General features: G+C 46.4%; 2 protein-coding genes across 8 annotated transcripts in view; one reads left to right on the forward strand and one right to left on the reverse strand.

Annotated features, from left to right (window-relative positions):
- RHBDD3 (rhomboid domain containing 3) overlaps positions 1–3,845 on the reverse strand; it is a 5,464-nt gene extending 1,619 nt beyond the window's left edge. Inside the window, exons 1-4 of the mRNA XM_008071019.2 lie at positions 3,608–3,845; positions 2,486–2,599; positions 1,415–1,589; positions 318–701 (exon numbers count right to left, since the gene is read on the reverse strand). Coding sequence (XP_008069210.1) covers positions 318–701; positions 1,415–1,547 — 517 coding nt within the window. The 5' untranslated portion in view covers positions 1,548–1,589; positions 2,486–2,599; positions 3,608–3,845. The remainder of the gene's footprint in view (positions 1–317; positions 702–1,414; positions 1,590–2,485; positions 2,600–3,607) is intronic.
- Positions 3,846–3,857: 12 nt separating this feature from the next.
- The window catches only part of EWSR1 (EWS RNA binding protein 1), a 34,689-nt gene continuing 15,377 nt past the window's right edge, over positions 3,858–23,169 (forward strand). For 4 of the 7 annotated variants that reach the window (XM_021719047.1, XM_008071016.2, XM_008071017.2 and 1 more), the window contains exons 1-7: positions 3,858–4,185; positions 8,312–8,348; positions 8,484–8,535; positions 10,061–10,184; positions 14,678–14,864; positions 19,902–20,069; positions 22,402–22,613. In XM_021719047.1, coding sequence (XP_021574722.1) covers positions 4,173–4,185; positions 8,312–8,348; positions 8,484–8,535; positions 10,061–10,184; positions 14,678–14,864; positions 19,902–20,069; positions 22,402–22,613 — 793 coding nt within the window. In that variant the 5' untranslated portion in view covers positions 3,858–4,172. Of the gene's footprint in view, positions 4,186–8,311; positions 8,349–8,483; positions 8,536–10,060; positions 10,185–10,607; positions 10,626–14,677; positions 14,865–19,901; positions 20,070–22,401; positions 22,614–23,169 lie in introns of all 7 variants that reach the window. The other 3 variants (XM_021719046.1, XM_008071015.2, XM_021719048.1) reach the window with 2 other exon arrangements.

The following is a 23,169-nucleotide window of genomic DNA, read 5'->3' on the forward strand; positions in this document are numbered from 1 at the left end:
GTGTCAGGATCACCTGAACCCAAAAGGTCGAGACTGCCGTGAGCCATGATCATCATGATCATACCACTGCACTTCAGCTTGGACAACAGAGTGAGACCCTGACTCAGAAAAAAAAAAGTTGTAGCTGGCACCCCCTCCCGGCCCTGAACCGCCAGTCCCCAGCCCACAGCATGGCCCAGAGGAGGCTCAGAGATGCTCCTGGAATGTGTGTGCACAGCTTCCTGGCACTGCTTGGACCTGACCTCCCTGAGCCACTTCCCTCCCAGGTACCGACAAACCCACGCATCCCCACGGCTGGGGGCTCAGGCAAAGGATACAGGCTAGGCCAGAACAGAGGCCGCAAAAGAGCTGCAGGAAGGGCGGCTCGGAGCTGAGCAGTGGAGTCAGGACCAGCAGCAGCCATGGTAGCAGCCACGGTGGCAGAACCCCATGGGGCCTTCTGGGGCGGTGGCCCTGCCCAGCCAGCATGGCCAGGTGGACAGGCATGTATCCACAGCCGCCGGCGGCACCGGACACCCCAAGGCCTGCCAGCAGCACAGCCAGCAGCCCAGTGGCCAGCGTGAGCAGGGTGGAGGCATGCAGGAACCTCAGAGTGCCCAGGTGGCACTCTTGCTGCCAGCCCAGGGTGGGCAGGAGCAGCAGGCTCAGGAGCAGGCCCGGCAGGGCTGTGTGGCCCAGGGCATGGGTCAGTAGCCGGTGCGCTGGGAGAGAGAAGGGGCTCATGTGCCTGGCTGGTGGCCCCAGCCTCCAAGGCCATCCCAGGTGTGCCAGGGCCATCGCTGAGCCAGCCTCCCTCCCTGTAAGCCAGTCTGCCCACTGCCAGCAGTTAATCATTGGTAGGGGGGGCAAGGGCTTCCAGACACTGTGGCTACTCCCCTGCTGTGTTAAACCTCCACTCTGCAGAGCATCGTGAGGGTGCTTCACACACATTACCTGACTCACACCCAGTAGAGCAGTTCAGATGACACTGCCTGCTTCAATCCCGGAGCTACCGCTTTCCCCGCCCCCACCAACCCCCAGCTGTGTGGTCTTTGACAAATCACTTAACCTCTCGGAGCACCATCTGGGTTCCTCAAATGTAAAGTGGAGCTGTTTGTTATTACTGGGAAACAGAACCTGGGCGAGGGCCACTCCATGAACCCCCAGCACCTCCTCCCCATCCTCAGGCTTAGCTCCACGTGTTAGTTCTTATCTCAGGGCAAAGCTGTCAGAAAGGAAGGCCATCAGAAGAGAACTCCTACCCAAGGTTCACACCCCACCCTGCTGGCCCCTCTGTTGGGTCCTCTGCTCTTCCTTCTCCGCTGTGTGTCTCATCCCTCTTGACTACCGCAGAGCACATATGGCTCCCACCACGCGGTCTTAGGCCCTACAGCAAGTCTCCTGCCTCCTCGGAGGTCTGTGTAGCTGCCCTCACCCTGCCAGGGGTCCAGCAGCAGCTCCGGGGTCAGGGTGAGGCGGGGGCCAGCTCCCAGCAGCCACAGGCCGCACAGCAGCAGCAGCAGGACGGAGGCGGCGAGAGGCAGCACCCGGGGGGCCTGGGCATGCATGGCTTGGCCGAGGGTGGGCAAGGGTGGTCTTGGGGCTGTGTGCTGGGAGCAAAGGAAAACAGTAACAACAGTGATTAGTATTGCAGCTTTTACCTCACGGATCCCCTCTCATCTTCCTTACCAACAGTCCCATTTTACAGAGGCAGAAATTGAGGCTGGAGAGACAGGCCCAACAGCTTGGCCACAGCAGACGGAGCCCAGACCCTAACTCACCATCTTGCCATCCGCCTGCCTATGTGTGAGGATGGGCAGGGAACAGGCACAGAGTCCTGAGTCCTGATGGGCTCCGAAGAGGAGTCTTGAGGGGAAGGCACAGGGATGCTGAACTGGGGCCCAGGACTCCCAGAAAGAGACGTACAGTCCCCCAGGGCAAATTCAGGGCCATCGCTGGCTCTCTCCTGTCTCCCACCACTGTGCCCAGCCTCAGAGGTCCAGATGGCCTCAGCTGCCCTTGCCGAGGAGGGGAGCAGCCAATGGGCAAGGAGGGCCACCGGAAGCCAGCAGGAGTCCAGTTCCCTGAGCCATACTGAGTGACCGGGGACTGAGACTTCCCCTTCCTCCCCAGCCCTGCACACAGCTCCTCTGGCCTGAGCCTCTCTTTGCACGGGAAGGTTCCACTATCCACTCCACCCACCTCTTTCTGCTGTGTCTCCAGCAAGTTTCCCAACCCCCGAGCCTCTCTTTCCTCATCTGTAAAATGGGGATTAAGAGAATCCTTTCTTCACGGGATAATGAAAAAAAAGAAAATAAGCTAAGGCAGAGCCTGGCCCACAGCTCCCGCCCAATAAGCAACTACCATCCCCACTAATTGTGGGAGGCCCAGATAGCCATCAACTGGCCTACCAAGAGAAGGCCTCAGTATGGAGGTGGCCTCCTGCCTAGCTGGTTCCAGCTTTGCCCTCAGTCATGGCCAATCCCTGCCCCCAAGTCTTTCTTACCTGTGCTCCCCTACATCCAGCCTGTCCTATAGGCCCTCTGGAACCTCTTCACCCCTGGAACGCCTCTCTGTCTCAGAACTCCCACTGAGGTGATTCAGGGCAGGAAGCAGGATCCTAGGAGACAAGAAGACTGCCTAATATGCTCCCTTGCTGAGGGCATTGTTCCCATCTACTGGTTTACTGCAGGAAAAATGTGGAAAGCTTGCCTGCAATGTCCTTTCCTCTATCTCTCTAACAGGCAAACTCCTATTCACCCTTTGAAGCCCAGCTCAAATGTGCCCTTCCCTTTCTCTGGCCCCCTACATCATGACTCTAATGGCCAGTCTGTCTCCCTAGGCAGGTGGTCTTAGCTTATAGGACAAGACCTCCTCTTACTCATTCCCAAGTTCCCCAGGGTAAACAGTCGGTACTTTCTATGTGTTCACTGAAAAAAGGACACTAGCTTGTTTCCTGGTCCTTCCTGCTGGGGGATTTTTAAGGGTGAGTCCTGCCCTTTGCTGGGCCTAAGAACCCACTTAGGGGGCTGAACTGAGGTCCAGGAAGGTGGGCAGGTGCCAGCCGAGCAGGGTCTAGAGCCAAGGCAGCCACAGCAAGCCTCCTCTGCACCCTCACAACCACTCCCCTTGGGGAACGTTGGTAAGGGTGAAGGACTTGCCCATGGACACTCAGAACTGGGACCCGAGCCCTCCAGATCTCAGTTTTTTGTTTTTTAAAGCAGGATTTGTTGAGCGGCCAGAAAAGCCCCCAGAGTGGGAGGGGACCCGAAGAGACTGCCTCCGTTTCTTGAATCTGTGCACCACCAGGACCTGCCTACCTTACTGGGAAGCTGGGAGGACGGAATGGGAAGGCGAGGACTGGAGTGGGGAACAGAGTGAGGGTCCCAGGGTCTGTCTGGGTCGAACTCAGCTCTGTCACTTTGAGAAAGTACTCAATTGCCTTAGGCCTCAGTTTCCCCTTCCGCAAAAACAAGTGTATTGGATGGGAGAGAATTAAAGGGCCTTCTCAACCTCGACCGTTACTGGGGGTTCTCAGAGCCGGGCGCGGCGTTCCGGGGTCCCCACCCAGCCGAGCGGCCTCGGCCCCCTCCCACGTTGGTCCGGGCCACGCGTCCGGGGTACTCACTGCGGAGCGCGCCCCCACCCCGGAAGGCCAGGCGGGGCCCCCAGCTGGGAGTCGGGACTCTGGCTCCAAGACCCATCCCGCGTACACCCAGGCGCGTGACCCCGGCCGAGTGGCCGGCGCGCCACCCCCTCCCCCGCCACCCGCCGATTAGTCAGCAGTTGTTCCAGGCTGGGGTCCCTTCCCCCAGCCCTCCCGCCGCTCTCCGTTTCTCTCCAGGGCAGACTCTTCAGAGACGCTCCCTAGAGCCAGCGGACGTAACCATTCCCAACAATCTAGCCTCGTGCGGGAGGATCGCTCCGGCTGATAGACCTGCTCACCGGCGCTCTAGCCCCGTCAGTGCTATTTTGACCCTCGCGTCACGTCCGGCGCTCTTTGGAGAGGACTGGGACAAGGGTCGCGGGCGTGAAGACCGAGGAAGCGGTGGGTCATCGCTCCTTCCCCCACCCCCGTGGCATGGCCCGATGGTAGCGGCCGAGGTTGCGGGCTGTGCGCCTGCGCAGTGCGGCGCCTAGCGGGAAAGCGAGGGGGAGACGGACGTTGAGAGAACGAGGAGGAAGGAGAGAAAATGGCGTCCACGGGTGAGTGTGGTGGAACTGCGGCCGCGCCGGCGATGGCCGGGACGGCCAAACTGGAGGCCATTCGTCTCTGAGGGCGGCCGGAACGGCTGAGTGGAGTTTCCGAGAGGGGTTTCGAGTACCCGTAGCGGCCCGACGAGCTCGGGTCCTCGCGCTTATCTCCCCTCCCCCCACCGGGCGGGCCGGTTCTGGAACCTTCCGGCGCCCGCGGCGCGCGGGGGGCTCGCGGCCGCGGGGGCGCGCGGGGCCCGCCATTGCCTCCATTGTGTGGCGGTCGTCTCCCCGCGCTCCGGGCCGTCCGCCACGTGGGCGGGGCTTGCGGCCTCGGAAGCCCCGAGTGAAGGGGGGGATCTGGCTAGGCCTCGAGCCGTTCACCCCGAAACCCGCGGGGGGGGCCCAGGCGGCGCCTTCCCAACCGCGGGCTCGCTGCCCCTGTGACGTCCTTCTCCCGGTTTTCAGGGAGGCGGCCCTAGCCCAAGGGCGACTCTCACCGGGAAGCCAAGGGGAAAAGGCAAATAAACAAACAAAAAAGACGTCGCAGGTTTGTGGGCCGAGGGCGCCGGCCTAAGAGCGGGAGCCCCGTCATCCTTAAGGCCCGGTCGGCTGGGACCGCTGGCGCTGCCGAGCTGCCCTTTCGGCGGCTTCCAGCTCCAGACCGAACTTGTGCACAGCTGGGCTTTGGACGGAACCTGCCGCCCCAAGTGCCCCCACGGTGCTGCCCTCCCCAAAAAGCAGTCGCGTGGCTTTCCAGGGCCCTTTTTCAGCAGGCGCCGAGGGACGTCCGTTGTGTAATAAGGCCAGCCTGGATCGGGGGCCCGAAATCCTACCAGAAAAAAATTCCTGGCCTGCTGACCTGAGGAACAAAAGGCCGAGCCGGCTTCCGAATGACGTGTAGGGAACGGTCTCGCACGCTTCTTCGCCTGCGTTAGGCCGACGGGCTTGCTTATTTCGTGGACCGAGAGGGGGTGGGAAAGGAGAGCCATCGTGGACTTGAAAGAAAGCGTAGGGTGGGAGTTCTAGAATGTGGTGATTAGGGTGGTCGTGGCTGCCAGGCGTGTTTGGGTGTAGCCTCGCGTCACCTGCAGTTCGCGGCCTGCTGGTACACTAACCCGGGTTATGGGCAGGGTGGGGCGTTCTTGCCTGGGGGGGTGTTCTTAGGCCGCCTGACTCCAGGCCTTAGAGACAGTGAGAGAAGAGGAGGGAAAGGTTCCTGGGTCCGGGTTTTAATTTGCAAAGAGTCCAGAATCCAACGTAAGAGCAGTTTAAGCACTGTCCCCCGCGGTGTGGTCAGTTACCAGGTAAGTGTTGGCCTCTCCGGCCCGGATACCAAGGAGTGTCCTTAGAAGAGAGACTCTGAGATACCACGATCTAAAACGTCCTGGTGGGAAATGGTTTCTTCGGTGCCCTTTCCACTCTCTTTTCTTTTCCGAAATCCTGAGAAGGCAAAACGTGTACTTTTAAATTTTTACGTGACTGGACATGTGTGTCTCTCCTCCCCCCCTTAACTTTGTTCAAACCTGGTTAACTGGTAACCACCATGTGCCGTATAGTGTCAGAATTACAATTGTGGTTTTACATAGACGTTCTTTTTAGGCCTGGCTGTAGAACGCGCAGCGGACTGACAAGTCACAACTTATCTAGATCATAGTTTTTTTCCCTGCAAGATGTAGGAATTAGGCTTGACCTTTTAAAAGCTTTTCGATCCCTTCTGACCTTACAGCAAAGCAGGTTGCCCTTCCACAAAGTTGCCCCCTGCTGATTTTAACTCATGTAGCTCCAAATCGCTACAGCCTGGATAGTGACTGCCCTAAAGTATCTAAGTTGCTCCTTGGCTTAGTATTAGATATTTTCTCTCCTCATGTATATATCTCATGTAGAAAAGTACCTAAAGCTATGTCCAGTTTAGCAAAGAATTAGAAACTCCAAGTAACTACCATTCAGACCAAGAAGAAGAACATTGTCAGCATTTTATTTTATTTTTTTATCTGCCAGCACTTTAGATGTGATGCTGCACCCCAGCATCAAAGCCCCCTCTCTCCCCTTAGCCTGTGATATTTTTTATTTTATTTTTTTGAGTTGGAGTCTCACTCTGTCGCCCCTACTGGAGTGCAGTGGCCACTCCTGGCCACCGCAGCCTCGACCTGCTGGGCTCAGTCGATCCTTCCGCCTCAGTCTTCCAAGTAGCTGGAACTACAGGCGCGTGCTACCATGCCCGGCTCATTTTTGACTTATTGTAGAGATGAGGTCTCGCCAAGTTGCCCAGGCGAGTCTCAAACCCGCAGGCTCAGGCAATCCACTCACCTCAGCCTCCTGTGATTTTTTTTAGTGAGATCTTCAGGTGTACATTTGGTGATTAAAAACACAGTTGCTGAATATGACCAGTGTGCAACTGTAGCGTGTTTGAGAACATACAATATTTGTGTGCTCTGAAAAGATAAACATAAGTTCTCGTGAAACAAAATTTGCTACCTCTCTTAGCCCACTGTGGACACTGATTTGAGGTCATTAGCTGTTCTGTATCAGCTTTGCCAATTTTATGTTTTACATAACTGCTCTTGTGTAAAAGTCTTCTGGCAAACATTGTGCTTAATGACGTGATTTCGAATCACTTATGCAAAGACCTCAACAAAATGTAGGTTAAAATATTTGATTTTAGATGCTTCATTGGTGTGTTTATTTTGTGACTCACATGGAAGAAATGATCTGCATTTAATTTTCATATGTCACATACAACATGTGACTTGTAGTGCTATTGAAGATGCTTTAAAATTGTCTTGAACAGATTATATTGTTCTTTGAGCAGTTGATTTGATGATGATGTTCCAGGGTTCTGAGTTAAGGGTGTACAAAGGAAGGAAAGTAGTCCTGTGAAGTATAGAGCAGTAGAAAAATTAGCCAACATAAATGAATGGATTCAGCAAAGCATTCTGAAGTCAGGCCAGGTGATTGTGAGGCTGGCTTTGAATTACATGGAGTGGGATAGAACACCTCCATGAAGACCTGAGATGTCAACTGTTGCTTTTGGATGGGAGACTACTTTCTGATTGCAAAAGAAAAGACTCTCTTGTTCTCTCCTAATGACAGTATCGTCTTCAAACATAGAACAAGATATGTATTCTTGTGGAGAGAAAAGAATTGGATGGAATTTTTTTTAAATAAATAATTTAACTGCCTTTAAAAAAAAAAAAAAACAACCCTTACATAACATTAATTCAGTAGTGCTGTGAAAACCTCCTAACTATTTTATTTTCTATTTGTTTCTCCTACTTGTAGACTCCTCAGTGGACCAGAGTTTTTAGTCCCTTTTGGAATACGTTGTAAATTTAATAGGAAAGGAAAAATAGAGGAAGACTTACTTAGAGAAGGGAAGAAGATTTGTGACGTTATTTAAAAAGTTGAAATCACTTTGAGTTTTAAGAAAGAGTATAGTTTTACCAAGTTTTTCCCAGAAGCATTAACTACTTTCTCCTCTTGGCCAATTTTAAGGATTCTGCTTTGCTAGGATGTGTAATATATCTAGCTTTTGAGTTATTGTGCAGATGTAGCTCTGACACAGCAAACCCTTTAAAACACTGGATTGTGGTAACCGTTCTGTTTTCTGCCATTCTATTTCACTGTCATTGTGCTAGGAAATCATGTTTGGTCTAACTTGCTCAAACGAGGCGAGTGATAGAAAAACTAGTTTTTAAGGAGAGGTAACTACTAGTGTAACCAGTCTGGTGTTAAGCATTGTGGTGGTGTTATATGAAGGTAAAACTTAGGATCCTGTTAGTGGGTCTTGTTCTCAGTTAACCTGAGATGATGATGATGGTGGTCATGATCATGATCATGTATTTAAAATGACAGCCTGTGGTTGTGGGAACATGCAGAGTATCTGTGCCAGATCAGCTGATCTTGACCTTATTAGCTAGCACCATATTCAAACTTTCTTGAGTTTAACTGGCTTACACATATTGGGGGGGGGTTGGTGTTGAAAGGTGAGAGGGACTCATTTGGACCTGTGTCCGCCTGTAGGTTAACCCTGTAAACACTTTAAAGAATTCCTCCCGCCACCTGAATTCCATCCTCCTTTTTTCTCTTCTCCTTGTCTCTGCTGACTTTACACTGTTCTCTCTTTGTTTTCCTTTAGATTATAGTACCTACAGCCAAGCTGCAGCCCAGCAGGGGTAAGTCAGTCTTTTGCAACCATATTGTCTGTGATTAATGTTTTGAGAGTGCCAAGCCTCCTGTAGTTGTAGAGGATGTAGTAATGTGGGATTTGAATGTTCTATATTCAGTTCTTGCATGTGATTCTTTTGCAGCTACAGTGCTTACACCGCCCAGCCCACTCAAGGATATGCACAGACCACCCAGGTAATCTTTAAGTTGATTACATATAGCTGCATCTCTGAGTAAAGCACTTTAGCCATTAAAACAATAGCTGGTCTGGATCAAGTTAGATGCTTTGTTCTCCGTTATGATGTTTAAATATTTTTAACTTAATCATCACAGCAATTCTTCAAAGGAAGTTGATGATATGACCATTTGCAAATGAGAAAATTACAGTGCTTAGATACTATGTAACTTGCCAGGGATTGCAGTTGCACTGAAAGTGGCAAGGTTAGATCTAAAAAGTATGACTGCCTAGCCAAGGAGCTCCTAAGCGCTATACAGTTCATGAGTCGGTGTTTAAAAGGCTGAGGCCAGGCTGAGCACAGTGGCTGTATCCTGTAATCCCAGCACTTTTTGGGAGGTGGAGGCGAGAGGATCGTCTGAGCCCAGGAGACCAGCCTGGGCAACTTGGCAAGACCTTGTCTCGGCAATAAATTAAAAAAAAAAAAAAAAAAAAGGAGGGCCGAGGCCAACAAATTACTAGAAGTCAGCCTCATAATGTTTGTTAGATTGCCTCGAATTTTTAAAGGATCCATGCCATAAAATAGCTAGTAATAAATGCCATGGAAACATTCTAGGACAGGCAGACTGATGTTTCTGTCAGATCTTACATAATTGGTCATTCAAACAAACCTAAAGTATGATTATACTAATATCTGAAAGAACAGCTCATTCCTTGCCTGATTTTAAGTATGACCGGTGTCTGTTCAAAAGACAGTACTCTTGTTGTGTTAACTGTAAGAGGACGTGCAGTTTTCTGGTTCTTTTTTTTTTTTTAATGGTGTAATAATTTTTAAGTCTTTGCGTCAGTGCTGCAAATCTGGTTATCACAATTGTCTGTCAGATTTTAGCCACATTATCATTTCTTTTTTCATTTTGTCTTCATAACGTTTGTTTCCTGTTATAAAACTACTACATGTAGTGCTGGCAATTACACACCTGTTCCCTTATTGCTCTTCCCTTGAGAGTGTCTTATTAATCTCCTGTATAGGTTTTTTGCTTAATTATTTCAGAAACTTTTTTGTAGTTAACTTTATCAAAATGTGGCCAGGTGTGGTGGCTTGCACCTTTAATCCAAGGACTTTGGGAGACTGAGGCAGGAGGATTGCTTGAGCCCAGAGTTCAAGACCAGCCAGGGCAACATAAAAAGACTTTGTTCCTACAAAAAAGTTAGCTGGGTGTGATGGTACACAGCAAGCCAAGGGCATTCAGGCTATGATGAGCTGTGGTTGTGCCACTATGCTCCAACTTGGGCAACAGAATGACATTCCAACTCAAAAAAAACAAAACAAAAAACTTTACCAGAATATAAGTGGATGAGGGAAGGGATAACAAGCATTTATAATACTGTGATCTTTTGTCCATTTAAAAAATTTTTTCCTAGAAAGCAGTATTTTTGACTTTGGTTCTGCAATTTAGAAACTTAGAAGTTAGTCAGTCTATTTTATTGTTAAAATACAAAGTTTAAATATGAAGTTCTTACATTCACCTTTTTTTGGGTGTGCAGGCATATGGGCAGCAAAGCTATGGAACCTATGGACAGCCCACTGATGTCAGCTATACCCAGGCTCAGACCACTGCAACCTATGGGCAGACCGCCTATGCAACTTCTTATGGACAACCTCCCACTGGTAAGGTCTACCTTGGAGAGATTTTTGCGTCAGATTGACTAGGGCATTTGCTGAGATGTTTGTTACTCGTGCTTTTGGATGGTATTCTGGTTCATACCTTGGCATCTGGGGATCCTTTATTCTTAGGCGGAGGTTTTTTTTTTTCCTTTTTTCCCTTCCCTTATATTAGTCTTGAGAGATCGCTAATAGAATGTGGGTGGGATAAGTTCCAAGAGAGAAAAGAGCTCTTTTAACTGTTTTTTACAGTGTATTGAGTAATATCATGACAAAATGGAATCTATGTAAAAAAAAAAAGTTGTGCTGATGCTAATACTGAGTAAGAATGAGCCTTAAATTGAGCTACTTAAAAATCAAACTGGTTTTCACATCTGTTTGCTTCATCTGATAGTGTACCCTCTACTTTTTGTTTTGTGCTTTCCACAGTAGAAGGGACCAGTACAGGTTTGACTATCCTGCTCATTCTTGCATGGGAAATGCTTTCCATCTTGTCTAACCCTGTAATGTTAACCCTTTAGGTGTTTTCATTTGTTTAACCCCCAAACTTTCTAACATCATACACAACAACGTGCTAATGAAAAACTGCTTCAGGTGTCATTCACAGATCCATATCCTAGTCATTATATGATTTTGGGAAAGGTTTTATTATTTAGCATCACTTTGTTGTAAAACCTTTAGTAGTTATTCACCTTCCCAAAGGTATTTCAGATAATTTCTTCCCAGCTGATTTTCCTGTATTCCCTGAAGTATAGAGTGCATGATTAGATATATTTAGAGGAGCAGACTGCCACCCTGCATGTATCATGTTTGTCTGTTGGTTGGTTTTCAGTCCAGACACATTTTATTTTCTGTTTTAAATGTTATGAATTATTTTAATCCATGCTATGTCTTGAATATATATAACAGCATTCCAGAAAGTTAAAAAGTAAACTATTCTAAGAGTTATAATAAATTGTGTTCTGCTACTGAGGTTGGATGGAATATGTGTAGTCTAGCTACTTGGGATGCCGAGGTGGAAGGATTACCTGAGCCCAGGAGGTCTAGCCTGGGAGAGTGAGACCCCAACTCAAAAAAAAGTGTCAAAATAATTATTTTCAAACTGTCTTCACTTCTCGAAGTTATATATAGTCTAGTTAGGGGAAAATAGCTATCTGTAATTTATCTTATTGAGTACCAATGTCCTGATTTTGATAGGAACTGCTTCCCAATCTGTCTAATGTGTATCTTGAATAGGGTGGGAAATGTTTTGTATCTAGTGTTTGGAATTCTTAGATCATTTTATAGGGATGAGATAAAATAATTTATAGACAAAGTATTGGTTCTCTAGAGCCATGTATTCACATTGTTGTTGAGAAAGTCCCATTATGACTGTGGGCCAGAAAAGTGCAGAACACTTAATTCAGAGATGAGTATCTCTGATGAGCCAGAGATTGCACTTAGTAATAATAATGAATATTTGTGGCTGGGTAAGATGGCTCACAACTGTAATCCAAATGCTTTGGGAGGCCAAGGCAGGTGGATTGCTTGAGCCCAGGAGTTCAGCGTCAGTCTGGGCAACAGAGCAAGACCTCCTCTCTACAAAAAAAAAAAAAAAAAAATTAAATTTGTAGCCTGGTGTAGTTGCACACACCTGTAGTCCCAGCTATTCAGGAGGCTGAGGTGGAAGGGTCACCTAAGCCAAAGAGAAGAAAGCTTGCAATGAGCCATGAGCGTGCCACTATACTCCAACCTGGGCAACGGGTATGACCCTAACTCAAAAAAAATTAAAAAACAAATAAATGTTTATATAGACTTCATAGTTTATGGGGTAACCTTTATATCTTCCTTAATCTTCCCAATAACTTTCGGGATATAGGAACCAAAATTAAACCTGATGAGCACATGCGGCTGAACAAAACTAAGTAGGAGCCTAATAGGTAGTAGTCAGGCACACTGCTTTTTTTTCTTTCCCCATGCTGCCTTTACACATACAAGTCATTGGATAATTATTAGAGAGAATAGATAAAAATACACTATTCTCTAGAATTTTTTAAAATTAAACTTTAGTTAGTCAGGTGTGGTGATGTATGTCTGTAGTTCCAGCTACTTGGAAGGCGGAGGTGGAAGGGTTGCTTGAGCCCATGAACGTGAGTGGGCCACTGCACTCCAGCCTGAGCCACAGAGTGAAACTCCAACTCAAAAAAAAAAAATTGCATTTTAGAAGAAAGGGGCGTGCTATATACATATCAAGTAATTCAAATAGAATTCTTAAACTTTAATTTTTGCTGTTCAGATTTAACAAATTTTGGTCAGTTTGTGTAATGTTTCTTACCACTTTTTTCCTTAAAGTCTTCAGCACATAGTAGGTGTATTTTCTTTTTTGCTGTTGGTCTTTTTTTGTTGTCATTAAATCATTTTGCTCTGTTGATTTTTGCTCATTTTGCTTGGCTGCTTGTGTGAGTACTACAGATTGATTAAAAGATTACTTATTAACCCAGTGTCTATTACTGTAATCTTTAGCATGACAAGGCCCTAACTGTTGCATAGTTTTTATGATGTGAGTTATTACCCTGATCAGTTTTAGTTTTTGGGGTTTTTTTTTTTTAATTGCTCCTCTTAATACATTTTATGGATGGCCTGTCGTGTAAGGGGGAAAAAAAATCTGTGTATGAGTAATACGATAAATTGAATTAGATTCTAGTTACATGAGTGCTTTATATGGTTGACCTTAAGACACTGCAAAAAGATACTTAAATAGTTCAGGTAAACAGCTTCCTTGGCTTGGGGCTCCCTGTTTTGTGAAATATACCTTCATATACATTTCAACTCAACAGTTTTAACATGGAAATTGCTATCTCTGTGTATAGTTAATTGCAGAATTTCCTTTAAGTGTTTGGGATGAAGAAGAAAGTGTTATACTCTGTGCTACAGAAGGTGATACTTTAGATTGTACAAAAGAAAGTTGGTACTTGTTTTTGCCTGGTATATTGTATGTTTAGTGAGGACGCTTCATTCTAACTAAAGTTTGAGGCCCTAAATATTAACTGAAATAAGCAGTCTTAATTGAAGGTGTATTTTAATTACTAAAACTCTTACTTTAGTGAGATCTGGATTTTTCTTTGATGGATATAAATGCTGGCATCTAGACTAAACTTTTTATCGTATGTCTTAATTGTGTCTGTTGACCATGAGGAACAAGAGTCCAGAACAAGGAATGGTTACAACACTTTAAAGGAAAGGGACTCAAGTTAGGAGCCTCAGACTTTAGGGGTTTTGGTCATACTTCAAGCCCCGGAGGAAAAGGCATGGATCTGCCTGGTCTGGCAGAGGCAGAAGCTAGGGAAACATCCATCTTTGTCTTTGGCACCACACCTGTGAGAGCAGGTCTTTGTGACACCTGTTTAGGGAGATAAGAGGGGTGGGGAGTGACTCTAGAGCCTGCCTGCAATATTGCTGAGCCAGAAAGGCTCCTTTTGCTTGTGGTAGGTAAGTAAGAGGAATGAAACTGGGTAACTTGATAACCAGCCTAGAATCCTGGTTTTATTATTTGAAAAATGTTGCCTTTTAAAGGTATCTTTGGGGAGTATTAAAATTTAATTAAAAATAATTTACCGGTGCCTGTAGTTCCAGCTACTTGGAAGGCTGAGGCAGAAGGATCACCGGAACCCAGCAGGTTGAGGCTGCAGTAGCCGGAAGCGGCCACTGCACTCCAGTCTGGGCGACAGAGTGAGACTCCAACTCAAAAAAAATAATAATAATTTACAAAAAAAATTAGCCAAGATAACCTGATTAGTTGAGCAGTTGGAATTTATAGTGTATCTTTATTACTCATGTGCTGTTTCAAACTTGAGTGCTGGTAACAAGCTTTCTTTTAGTTGTTTGTTACGTGAAACAAAATTAGCATTTCTTAGTGTTCAATCAGGTATTAACTTCTCTCTCAGAAAGTTAAACACATTCTCCAGAATTTTCTATTTCTTTACATTAGACATGAGCTGCCCATGATGTGGTGGTTGTGACTGAAAGAAAATAATGAATTATTGCCCGAATTACAGGTGTTAGTACTAAAACCAGTACCTGAATCATTTTGTAGTTATTTCAAAATGCTATGTCATTTGCCTTTTACCTCCCTCTCTGGGACATTGTTTTCTTTCTTTGGAGTTTTTTAGGGTAGGTTATTAGTTGAGAGACTTGTTAGGAAGGCCTACTAACAAAAGCAGACTTGTTTCCTATTGAATGTATTCAAGAGGGGGCAGAAGGAACCCTGGAACCCTGTGTTCTATGGCACACCACCTCTCTTCTCTTAGGTATAGTTTTAGAGCAAATGATAGTACTTTACTAAAAACTAGGTACATCCAGAGAACTTAGGCTTCAAATATTGGTTTGCTGCTACTCTCATTGAAGGAGAAATACGGTGATGGTTTAAAGTAGGTGGTTTACAGATTGTTCTGTTAATGAGTAAGTGTCTAGGCAGATCACTGAAGGGTCTAGAAATCTGACACAGCTTTCCTTTATTCTAGGTTATACTACTCCAACTGCCCCCCAGGCATATAGCCAGCCTGTCCAGGGGTATGGCACTGGTGCTTATGATACCACCACTGCTACAGTCACCACCACCCAGGCCTCCTATGCAGCTCAGTCTGCGTACGGCACTCAGCCTGCTTACCCAGCCTATGGACAGCAGCCAGCAGCCACCGCACCTACAAGGTAAGGCCAAACTCATCTACTCCTAAATCTTCATTGCATCAGCCTTGGATTTGAGGGAAGAAGAGCAACTATGCACACTTAGAGAATCCACAGCTTAGTTCTTTTTTAATGATTGTTTTCACATACTCTTAGATGCTGTTCTTAAGGTCATTATAATAATAATTAATGTGCTGGAACACCCCACAAAATAATCTCCATTTAGCAGCCAAAGTGAAAAATATCACTAAATGGGTTGTCTGGTTGCAGAATGGTGACCTTTTGGGATAGAAGAGGGCTGTTGTTATTACTTTATTAAACCTAGAAGAAAATTGAGAGTGTGTTTTCCCTCAACAAAATGACTGATGGTATTGTACTTTTGAGGCTTTAATCTTTGATTTTATTGACGCTGTAAATTAGTAACAGCTTTCTCTTTGGGAAAATCATAGTAGTTCACAGTACAGGATAGGGAGGGAAGCATCTTGTGAATCAAGAAATAGTTGTGTAACCTAACTGTGAGTACAGGGTATGAGGCGGTGGGGTCATTGTCATACAGGCTTCCCCAGGTGGGTGAATGTTATAGGAACATCAGTGTACCAGCTAGCGTTGTTGTGAGAGACTGCGTTCGGCTTCATTGAATTTGTGTTCTATCAGTGCACTTGCCCATTTCATGATGGGTGATTTACAAAAGCATCTGCCCATACCACTGTGCACGTTCAGCAGTTTTTGACCACAAACGGCATGACCTCCTTGCCCCACCTTCCCTGTTCACCTGATCTCAGCTGAGCTACTTTTGCGTTTCCCCGATGAAAAAAGTCCTCAAAGGGAAACATTTTGCCAGTGTGAAAGAGGTGAGGGAAAAAAATAGCAGAACCACTAAAAGGCATCAAAATTGACAAGTTAAAAAATTGTTTTGAACAGTGGAAAAGTGTCTCAATAGATGTAATACATCAAACAGAGAGTACTTTGAAGGTAACTGAAATTTAAACATGTAAGAGTAAATACACACTTTTTTGCAAATGAATTCTGAGGGTTTGTTTTGTTTTGTTTTGTTTTGGTGAGTTGGAATCTCACTTTTGTCGCCCAGGCTGGAGTGCAGTGGCACACTCATGGCCACTACAGCCTCGACCTGCAGGGATCAGGTAATTCTTCCACCTCAGCCTTCCAAATAGCTGGAGAATTCTGAGTTTTGTTTGTGTCCCCCTAGTATGTTATATCCTATAAGTCAAACATCATTGCCTCAGCTTAAGAAGCTGACACAATTTTCTCTATGTTATGTAGAGACTTGTAATCTACATATCGTAGGGAAATATAAATTCTTAACTAAGGAGTCGGGCACAATGGCTCATGCCTGTAATCCCTGCACTTAGGGAGGTAGAGCTGAGAGGATTGCCTGAGTCCAGGGATCTGAGACTATCCTGTGCAACTCGGTGAGACCATGTCTCTACAGTAAATCAAAACATTAGCCAGACATGGTGGCATGTACTTGTGGTTCCAGCTACTTGGAAGGCTAAGGGGGGAGGATCACTTGAACCCAGCAAGTCAAGGCTGCAGTAACCACTGCACTCCAACTTGAGCGACAGAGTGAGATTCATTCCCATTCATAAATAAATACATACTAGCTTACTTTTACTTACTTATACTAACTAACTAAGTACCTTGCTATATAGCGTGAATATTAGGTGCAATAGAGCACATGCCCCATGACTGGTTAACAGGTAAGCAATTATTACTTAACAGAATATTTCAGATCTTTGCTTTCTATGGTGCACTTAGGTGGCTTCTGCGTACAGTTCTGAAGGAACATTGAATTCTGATTTTAAAGAAGACCTTTTAGAGGAATAAACAAAAGACCGACTTGTAAGCTAGACTTTTTGTCTGCTGTAGAGGTTAGCACTGGCATTCTTGAAACTACTTTTAAGATGCATAGTGAAGCCAGGCTCGGTGGCTCAGCCTGTAATCCCGCGCCTTTGGGAGGCTGAGGTGAGTGGGTTGCCTGAGCCCGCGGGTTTGAGACCCGCCTGAGCAGCGAGACCTCATCTCTACAATAAATCAAAAAATCAGCCAGGCGTGGTAGTGCACGCCTGTAATTCCGGCTACTCGGAAGGCTGAGGTGGAAGGATCGCCAGAGTTCAGCAGGTCGAGGCTGCGGTGGCGGGGAGCAGCCACTGTACTCCAGTCTGGGTGACAGAGTGAGACTCCAACTCAAAAAAAAAAAAAAGATGCCGGGCTCGGTGGCTCAGCCTGTAATCCCGCGCCTTTGGGAGGCTGAGGTGAGTGGGTTGCCTGAGCCCGCGGGTTTGAGACCCGCCTGAGCAGCGAGACCTCATCTCTACAATAAATCAAAAAATCAGCCAGGCGTGGTAGTGCACGCCTGTAATTCCGGCTACTCGGAAGGCTGAGGTGGAAGGATCGCCAGAGTTCAGCAGGTCGAGGCTGCGGTGGCGGGGAGCAGCCACTGTACTCCAGTCTGGGTGACAGAGTGAGACTCCAACTCAAAAAAAAAAAAAAGATGCCGGGCTCGGTGGCTCAGCCTGTAATCCCGCGCCTTTGGGAGGCTGAGGTGAGTGGGTTGCCTGAGCCCGCGGGTTTGAGACCCGCCTGAGCAGCGAGACCTCATCTCTACAATAAATCAAAAAATCAGCCAGGCGTGGTAGTGCACGCCTGTAATTCCGGCTACTCGGAAGGCTGAGGTGGAAGGATCGCCAGAGTTCAGCAGGTCGAGGCTGCGGTGGCGGGGAGCAGCCACTGTACTCCAGTCTGGGTGACAGAGTGAGACTCCAACTCAAAAAAAAAAAAAAGATGCCGGGCTCGGTGGCTCAGCCTGTAATCCCGCGCCTTTGGGAGGCTGAGGTGAGTGGGTTGCCTGAGCCCGCGGGTTTGAGACCCGCCTGAGCAGCGAGACCTCATCTCTACAATAAATCAAAAAATCAGCCAGGCGTGGTAGTGCACGCCTGTAATTCCGGCTACTCGGAAGGCTGAGGTGGAAGGATCGCCAGAGTTCAGCAGGTCGAGGCTGCGGTGGCGGGGAGCAGCCACTGTACTCCAGTCTGGGTGACAGAGTGAGACTCCAACTCAAAAAAAAAAAAAAGATGCCGGGCTCGGTGGCTCAGCCTGTAATCCCGCGCCTTTGGGAGGCTGAGGTGAGTGGGTTGCCTGAGCCCGCGGGTTTGAGACCCGCCTGAGCAGCGAGACCTCATCTCTACAATAAATCAAAAAATCAGCCAGGCGTGGTAGTGCACGCCTGTAATTCCGGCTACTCGGAAGGCTGAGGTGGAAGGATCGCCAGAGTTCAGCAGGTCGAGGCTGCGGTGGCGGGGAGCAGCCACTGTACTCCAGTCTGGGTGACAGAGTGAGACTCCAACTCAAAAAAAAAAAAAAAGATGCCGGGCTCGGTGGCTCAGCCTGTAATCCCGTGCCTTTGGGAGGCTGAGGTGAGTGGATTGCCTGAGCCCGTGGGTTTAAGACCCGCCTGGGCAGGTGAGACCTCATCTCTACAATAAATCAAAAAAACTAGCCAGGCGTGATAGTGCGCGCCTGTAATTCCAGCTCCTTGGAAGGCTGAGGCGGAAGGATCGCTGGAGCCCAGCAGGTCGAGGCTGCGGTGGCCAGGAGTGGCCACTGCACTCCAGTCTGGGCAACAGTGAGACTCAACTCGGGAAAAAAAAAAAGCATAGTGAGTAATCAGAGCCACTTGATAGTGTACGCTTGCTAGACAGCCTATCCAGTGGTCAGGTTGATGAAAGTCATATTTGATGCTCTGATGCAATAGTACATTGAAGCCATAGCTAGAGTGTTTTATATCTGAAATGGTTTTTGATAAATCATCTTTTTTAGTTTTTTTTCTTTTCTTTTTCTGGCTTCAGTCCTTGTACCAAATGAGTCCTTTTTTCTTAATTTTCAATCCTAACCACTTTAAAATAGCTGTCTCTTGTGATCAGTGACAGCTCTTCCCTTTCCACTGGAAACGGACCTTGTGACCCATTTCAACTCAGTGGAGAAACCAGTACTTCCACATCTTCTTTATTAACTTAAAATAACTCCAGCTCACTCTGCTACAACCTTGGTATAAATTCCTAGGGCTAAGAGGTAATAAAACCCCTGGGGGTTTTCCTTGGAATTGGGATTAATTTTCATCATTTAACAGGGTTATCTTCCAGTTATCAGAGCAGTTGGTGGAAGGTGGTTTTTGTGTGTCTCCCTACCTTACTCTGGTATTTCCATTATGGAGACTTTGAGGCAAACTTAGATTAATACATGGCAGTCTAAGTTAGGAAATGTTTTTTCAGGTCTGTTCTTAAAAAGAAAGCCACAAATTCTCCAAATGTATAATGCCATGGACTTACATAAATGTTACTCTCACCTAAAACTTGCATTATTGTTAGTTTCTTGTCTTCAGGAATCCCTTTGAGAAAAAGGATTTTCTTCCCTAACAAATAATTTTCCCTTACAGATTACTTTAATTGACAACGCACAATATTGTAGCTGCCTTTTATAGCTGCTAATGTGTAATGAATGGGGCTTGTTAGCTAGGGCAACATAGCAAGACCCTGCCTCTACCAAAAAACTGTTTTTGAAAGCTAGTTGGGCTTGGTAGCATTCACCTGTAGTCCCAGCTACTTGGGAGACTGAAGCAGAAGGATAGCTAGGAGTTCAAGAGCACCTTGGGCAACATAGGGAGATCCTGTCTTTACAAAAAGCTTAAAAATTGGCCAGGTGTGGCACATACCTGTAGTCCCTACTACTTGGGAAGCTAGGGCTGAAAGATCACTTGAGCCAAGGAGTTTGAGGCTGTAGTGAGCTATGATTGCTCTGCTGCACTCCAGCCTGGGCGACAGAGCAAGAACTAGTCTTCTGTGTACGTGATTAATTCTTCTCCTTAATGTTCTCTTACAGCAAATACAGTCGGACAGACACTGGGTTTGATGTAGTTAACTTTACGATTGCATTTATTTCCAAGCTCAATCCTAACACTGCATATTGCTTAGATATTTGTAGAGTTCTTACCCAACAGTTTTATGGTTGAGATACAAAGTCTTACTTTTTTATTTCTCCTTTTAGACCGCAGGATGGTAACAAGCCCGCTGAGACTAATCAACCTCAGTCTAGCACGGGGGGTTACAACCAGCCCAGCCTAGGATACGGACAGAGTAACTACAGTTATCCCCAGGTACCTGGGAGCTACCCCATGCAGCCAGTTACTGCACCTCCATCCTATCCTCCTACCAGGTTAGTCTCTTCTCGTGGCTGATGAGCTAGTAGAACAGAATGGTTTTTTTCAGGTTGTTGACCAGTTTGCTTTGACCTCCTCAGGTAAGGTATATTATCTGACTCTCTCCCAGTGATAACACTAAACATTTAGTTGCACTAAAGCCTCAGTCCTAGGTTCCCATAGCAGTACCTGGCAGCTAATAACTGTTTTCTCTAAATACAGTTTTTTACAACTCTAGGTTCTTCCCTTTAATTTTGTTCTCTTAGTTAACTCAGAAGGGTGAGAAGCAGAAATAAATGAAAGCATATAGCGGGGCGTGGTGGCTCATGCCTGTAATCCCAGCACTTTGGGAGGCTGAGGTAAGAGGGGACTTCTTGAGCCCAGGAGTTCAGGACCAGTCTGAGCAACATAGCAAGACTTGTCTCTACAAAACATCAACAAAAAAAAAATTAGCCGGGTGTGGTGGCACATACCTATAGTTTCAGCTGCCTGGGAGACTGGGCAGAAGAATCACCTGACCCCAGGAGATGGAGGCTGCAGTGAGCCATGATCATTCCATTGCGCTGTAGCCTGAATGACAGTGAGACCCTGACTCAAAAAATAAATAATTTAAAAATGTTTAAAAAAGAAAGCATGTAGACAAGACCATAGATGCTACCTTATCCTGTGCAATTAGGATAGGTAAAGTGCAGAGCATTATAAATAAAAAAGTAAGCCGGGCTCGGTGTCTCAGCCTTTAAGCCCGTGCCTTTGGGAGGCTGAGGTGAGTGGATTGCCTGAGCCCGCGGGTTCGAGACCCGCCTGGGCAGCGAGACTTCATCTCTACAATAAATCAAAAGATCAGCCGGGCGTGGTAGCGCGCGCCTGTAATTCTGGCTACTTGGAAGACTGAGGCAGAAGGATCCCCGGAGCCCAGCAGGTTGAGGCTGCGGTGGCTGGGAGCGGCCACTGCACTCCAGTCTGGGCGACAGAGTGAGACTCCAACTCAATAAATAAATGAATAAATAAAAAAGTAACTTCACCTTAGGTCATTTTATATTTTACTGAACACTCATAAAGGTTCGTTCATGTATCAGTCTTTCAATGGTTGGGCTAAGCCCTCTTTTAATTATTATTTTTTAACACAGGTTTGTTCCTCATATTCTGTCTTATATTAACCATTCTCCTTTAAGTAAACCAAACCATTTTGGTTTACTTAAAGTAGAGGAAGAACTGCAGGTTTTCTCACCCATTTTTATTAATTAGAAGTAGGTTTTCAAAGGAATTGTGTCTTGAAGATTGACTTAGTTTTGCTAGAAGTAAAATTCCTTTTGCACTCGTCATCATTTTATACAGATGGGAGTAGGTTTAGAAACATAGAGCTAAGTGTCTCAGTGCAACTCGCAGAGTTAAGTCAGTACCCGTTGTGCTGAGAGCATTTAATCTGGTGAGTTGAGTAGGTGCACACTGAGAGCCTATTGAATTTATACAGCTGTGGTAAGGGGTGCGTGCAATAGGTGAAAGTTTCATTTCACTTTAAAATATGTTGTCGTTTTCATTTCTTATGGTTCATCAGAATTTGATACCACTTCTTTCAAGCTTTACTTCTGTGCAAGAGCGTGTCTTTGATTAGTTTCCTTGCCATGTAGTTGACATCCTTCAAGGCCAGTCTTGGTGTCTCACACCTGTAATCCCAACAATGGGAGGCCAACATGGAAGGATCACTTGAGCCCAGAAGATTGAGACAGGCTTGGGCAACATAGCAAGACCTTGTCTCTACCAAAAAAAAAAATCAAAAATTTAGACTGGCATGATGGTGCATGTTTGTAGTCCTAGCTACTTGGGAAACTGAGGTGGGAAGCTTACTTAAGACCAGGAGTTTGAGGTTGCATTGAGCCGTGATCATGCCACTGCACTCCAGCCTGGGTGACAGAACAAGCCCCTGTTGCAGGGGGAGAGGGCAATCTTTCATGTAGTGCCTTCATTCTGAAGTTTATTAATGGCCAGATTTTATAGACAGACACGTCTGAAATTTTGGAACTAGCAAAACAGTTTTGAACACTTAGATAAATCTTGAAGGGAAGAAAACTACCATTTTTGTGTGGCACATCCCTCGACACGTACTACCATCAAACAGCCTTGTCTCTGAAGAAAGGCATCGTTAATAATTATCTACCCTCCCGTTTAAAGTTTTACTCTGAATACAAAACCAGTTGCTTATTTTAAATTCAAACTGTCGATGTGTAAAAAATAGCTGTTTTAAGGATGTCTATGTCACATACTGTGAATGTCTCCTTTATTCAGGGAATTTGAAGAAATAACAAGCCTTCCCTCCTTCCTAAAAAGCGTTTTTTTTCCTCTCTCTTTCAGCTATTCCTCTACACAACCGACTAGTTATGATCAGAGCAGTTACTCTCAGCAGAACACCTATGGGCAACCGAGCAGCTATGGACAGCAGAGTAGCTATGGTCAACAAAGCAGCTATGGGCAGCAGCCTCCCACTAGTTACCCCCCCCAAACTGGATCCTACAGCCAGGCTCCAAGTCAATATAGCCAACAGAGCAGCAGCTACGGGCAGCAGAGTGAGTTGCTAAGAGAGAAAACCAAATAAGAGTGATTTTGTGTTTGGAGTTTTTGAACACGGGGAATACTCTTTACCATTGTTACCTTTTGGAATCCAGGATACATCTTTTGGGCATAACTTCCTAGCCAACAGCTTGGAATCCCAGTAAAGACTTCCATGCTTTTCTCTAATTTAATTATTTTTAGTATGACTTGCAAAAAATAATAATAATAATTGTAACTGACTAAAAAAAAATGTTTTAGATTGCTAATCCTGCTCTCCTTGGGAGATTTTTTGCAGTGAGTAAATCCAGCAGTCTTTATGACCAGCCTTCCCCAGATTATTAAGGGGAGTGTCATGCAGCTGTTGAAGGCTACTATGATCTTGGTAGTCAAGTAAAAGCAATGTTTTAGCCGGGCTCGGTGGCTCAGCCTGTAATCCCGCGCCTTTGGGAGGCTGAGGTGAGTGGATTGCCTGAGCCCCCCCGGGTTCAAGGCCCGCCCGGGCAACTTGGTGAGACCTCATCTCTACAATAAATCAAAATGAGCCGGGCATGATAGTGCGTGCCTGTAGTT

Source organism: Carlito syrichta, unplaced genomic scaffold, assembly GCF_000164805.1.
Source record: "Carlito syrichta isolate Samal-C Ts95f unplaced genomic scaffold, Tarsius_syrichta-2.0.1 Scaffold314095, whole genome shotgun sequence".
In the NCBI taxonomy this organism is placed as follows: Eukaryota; Metazoa; Chordata; class Mammalia; order Primates; family Tarsiidae; genus Carlito; species Carlito syrichta.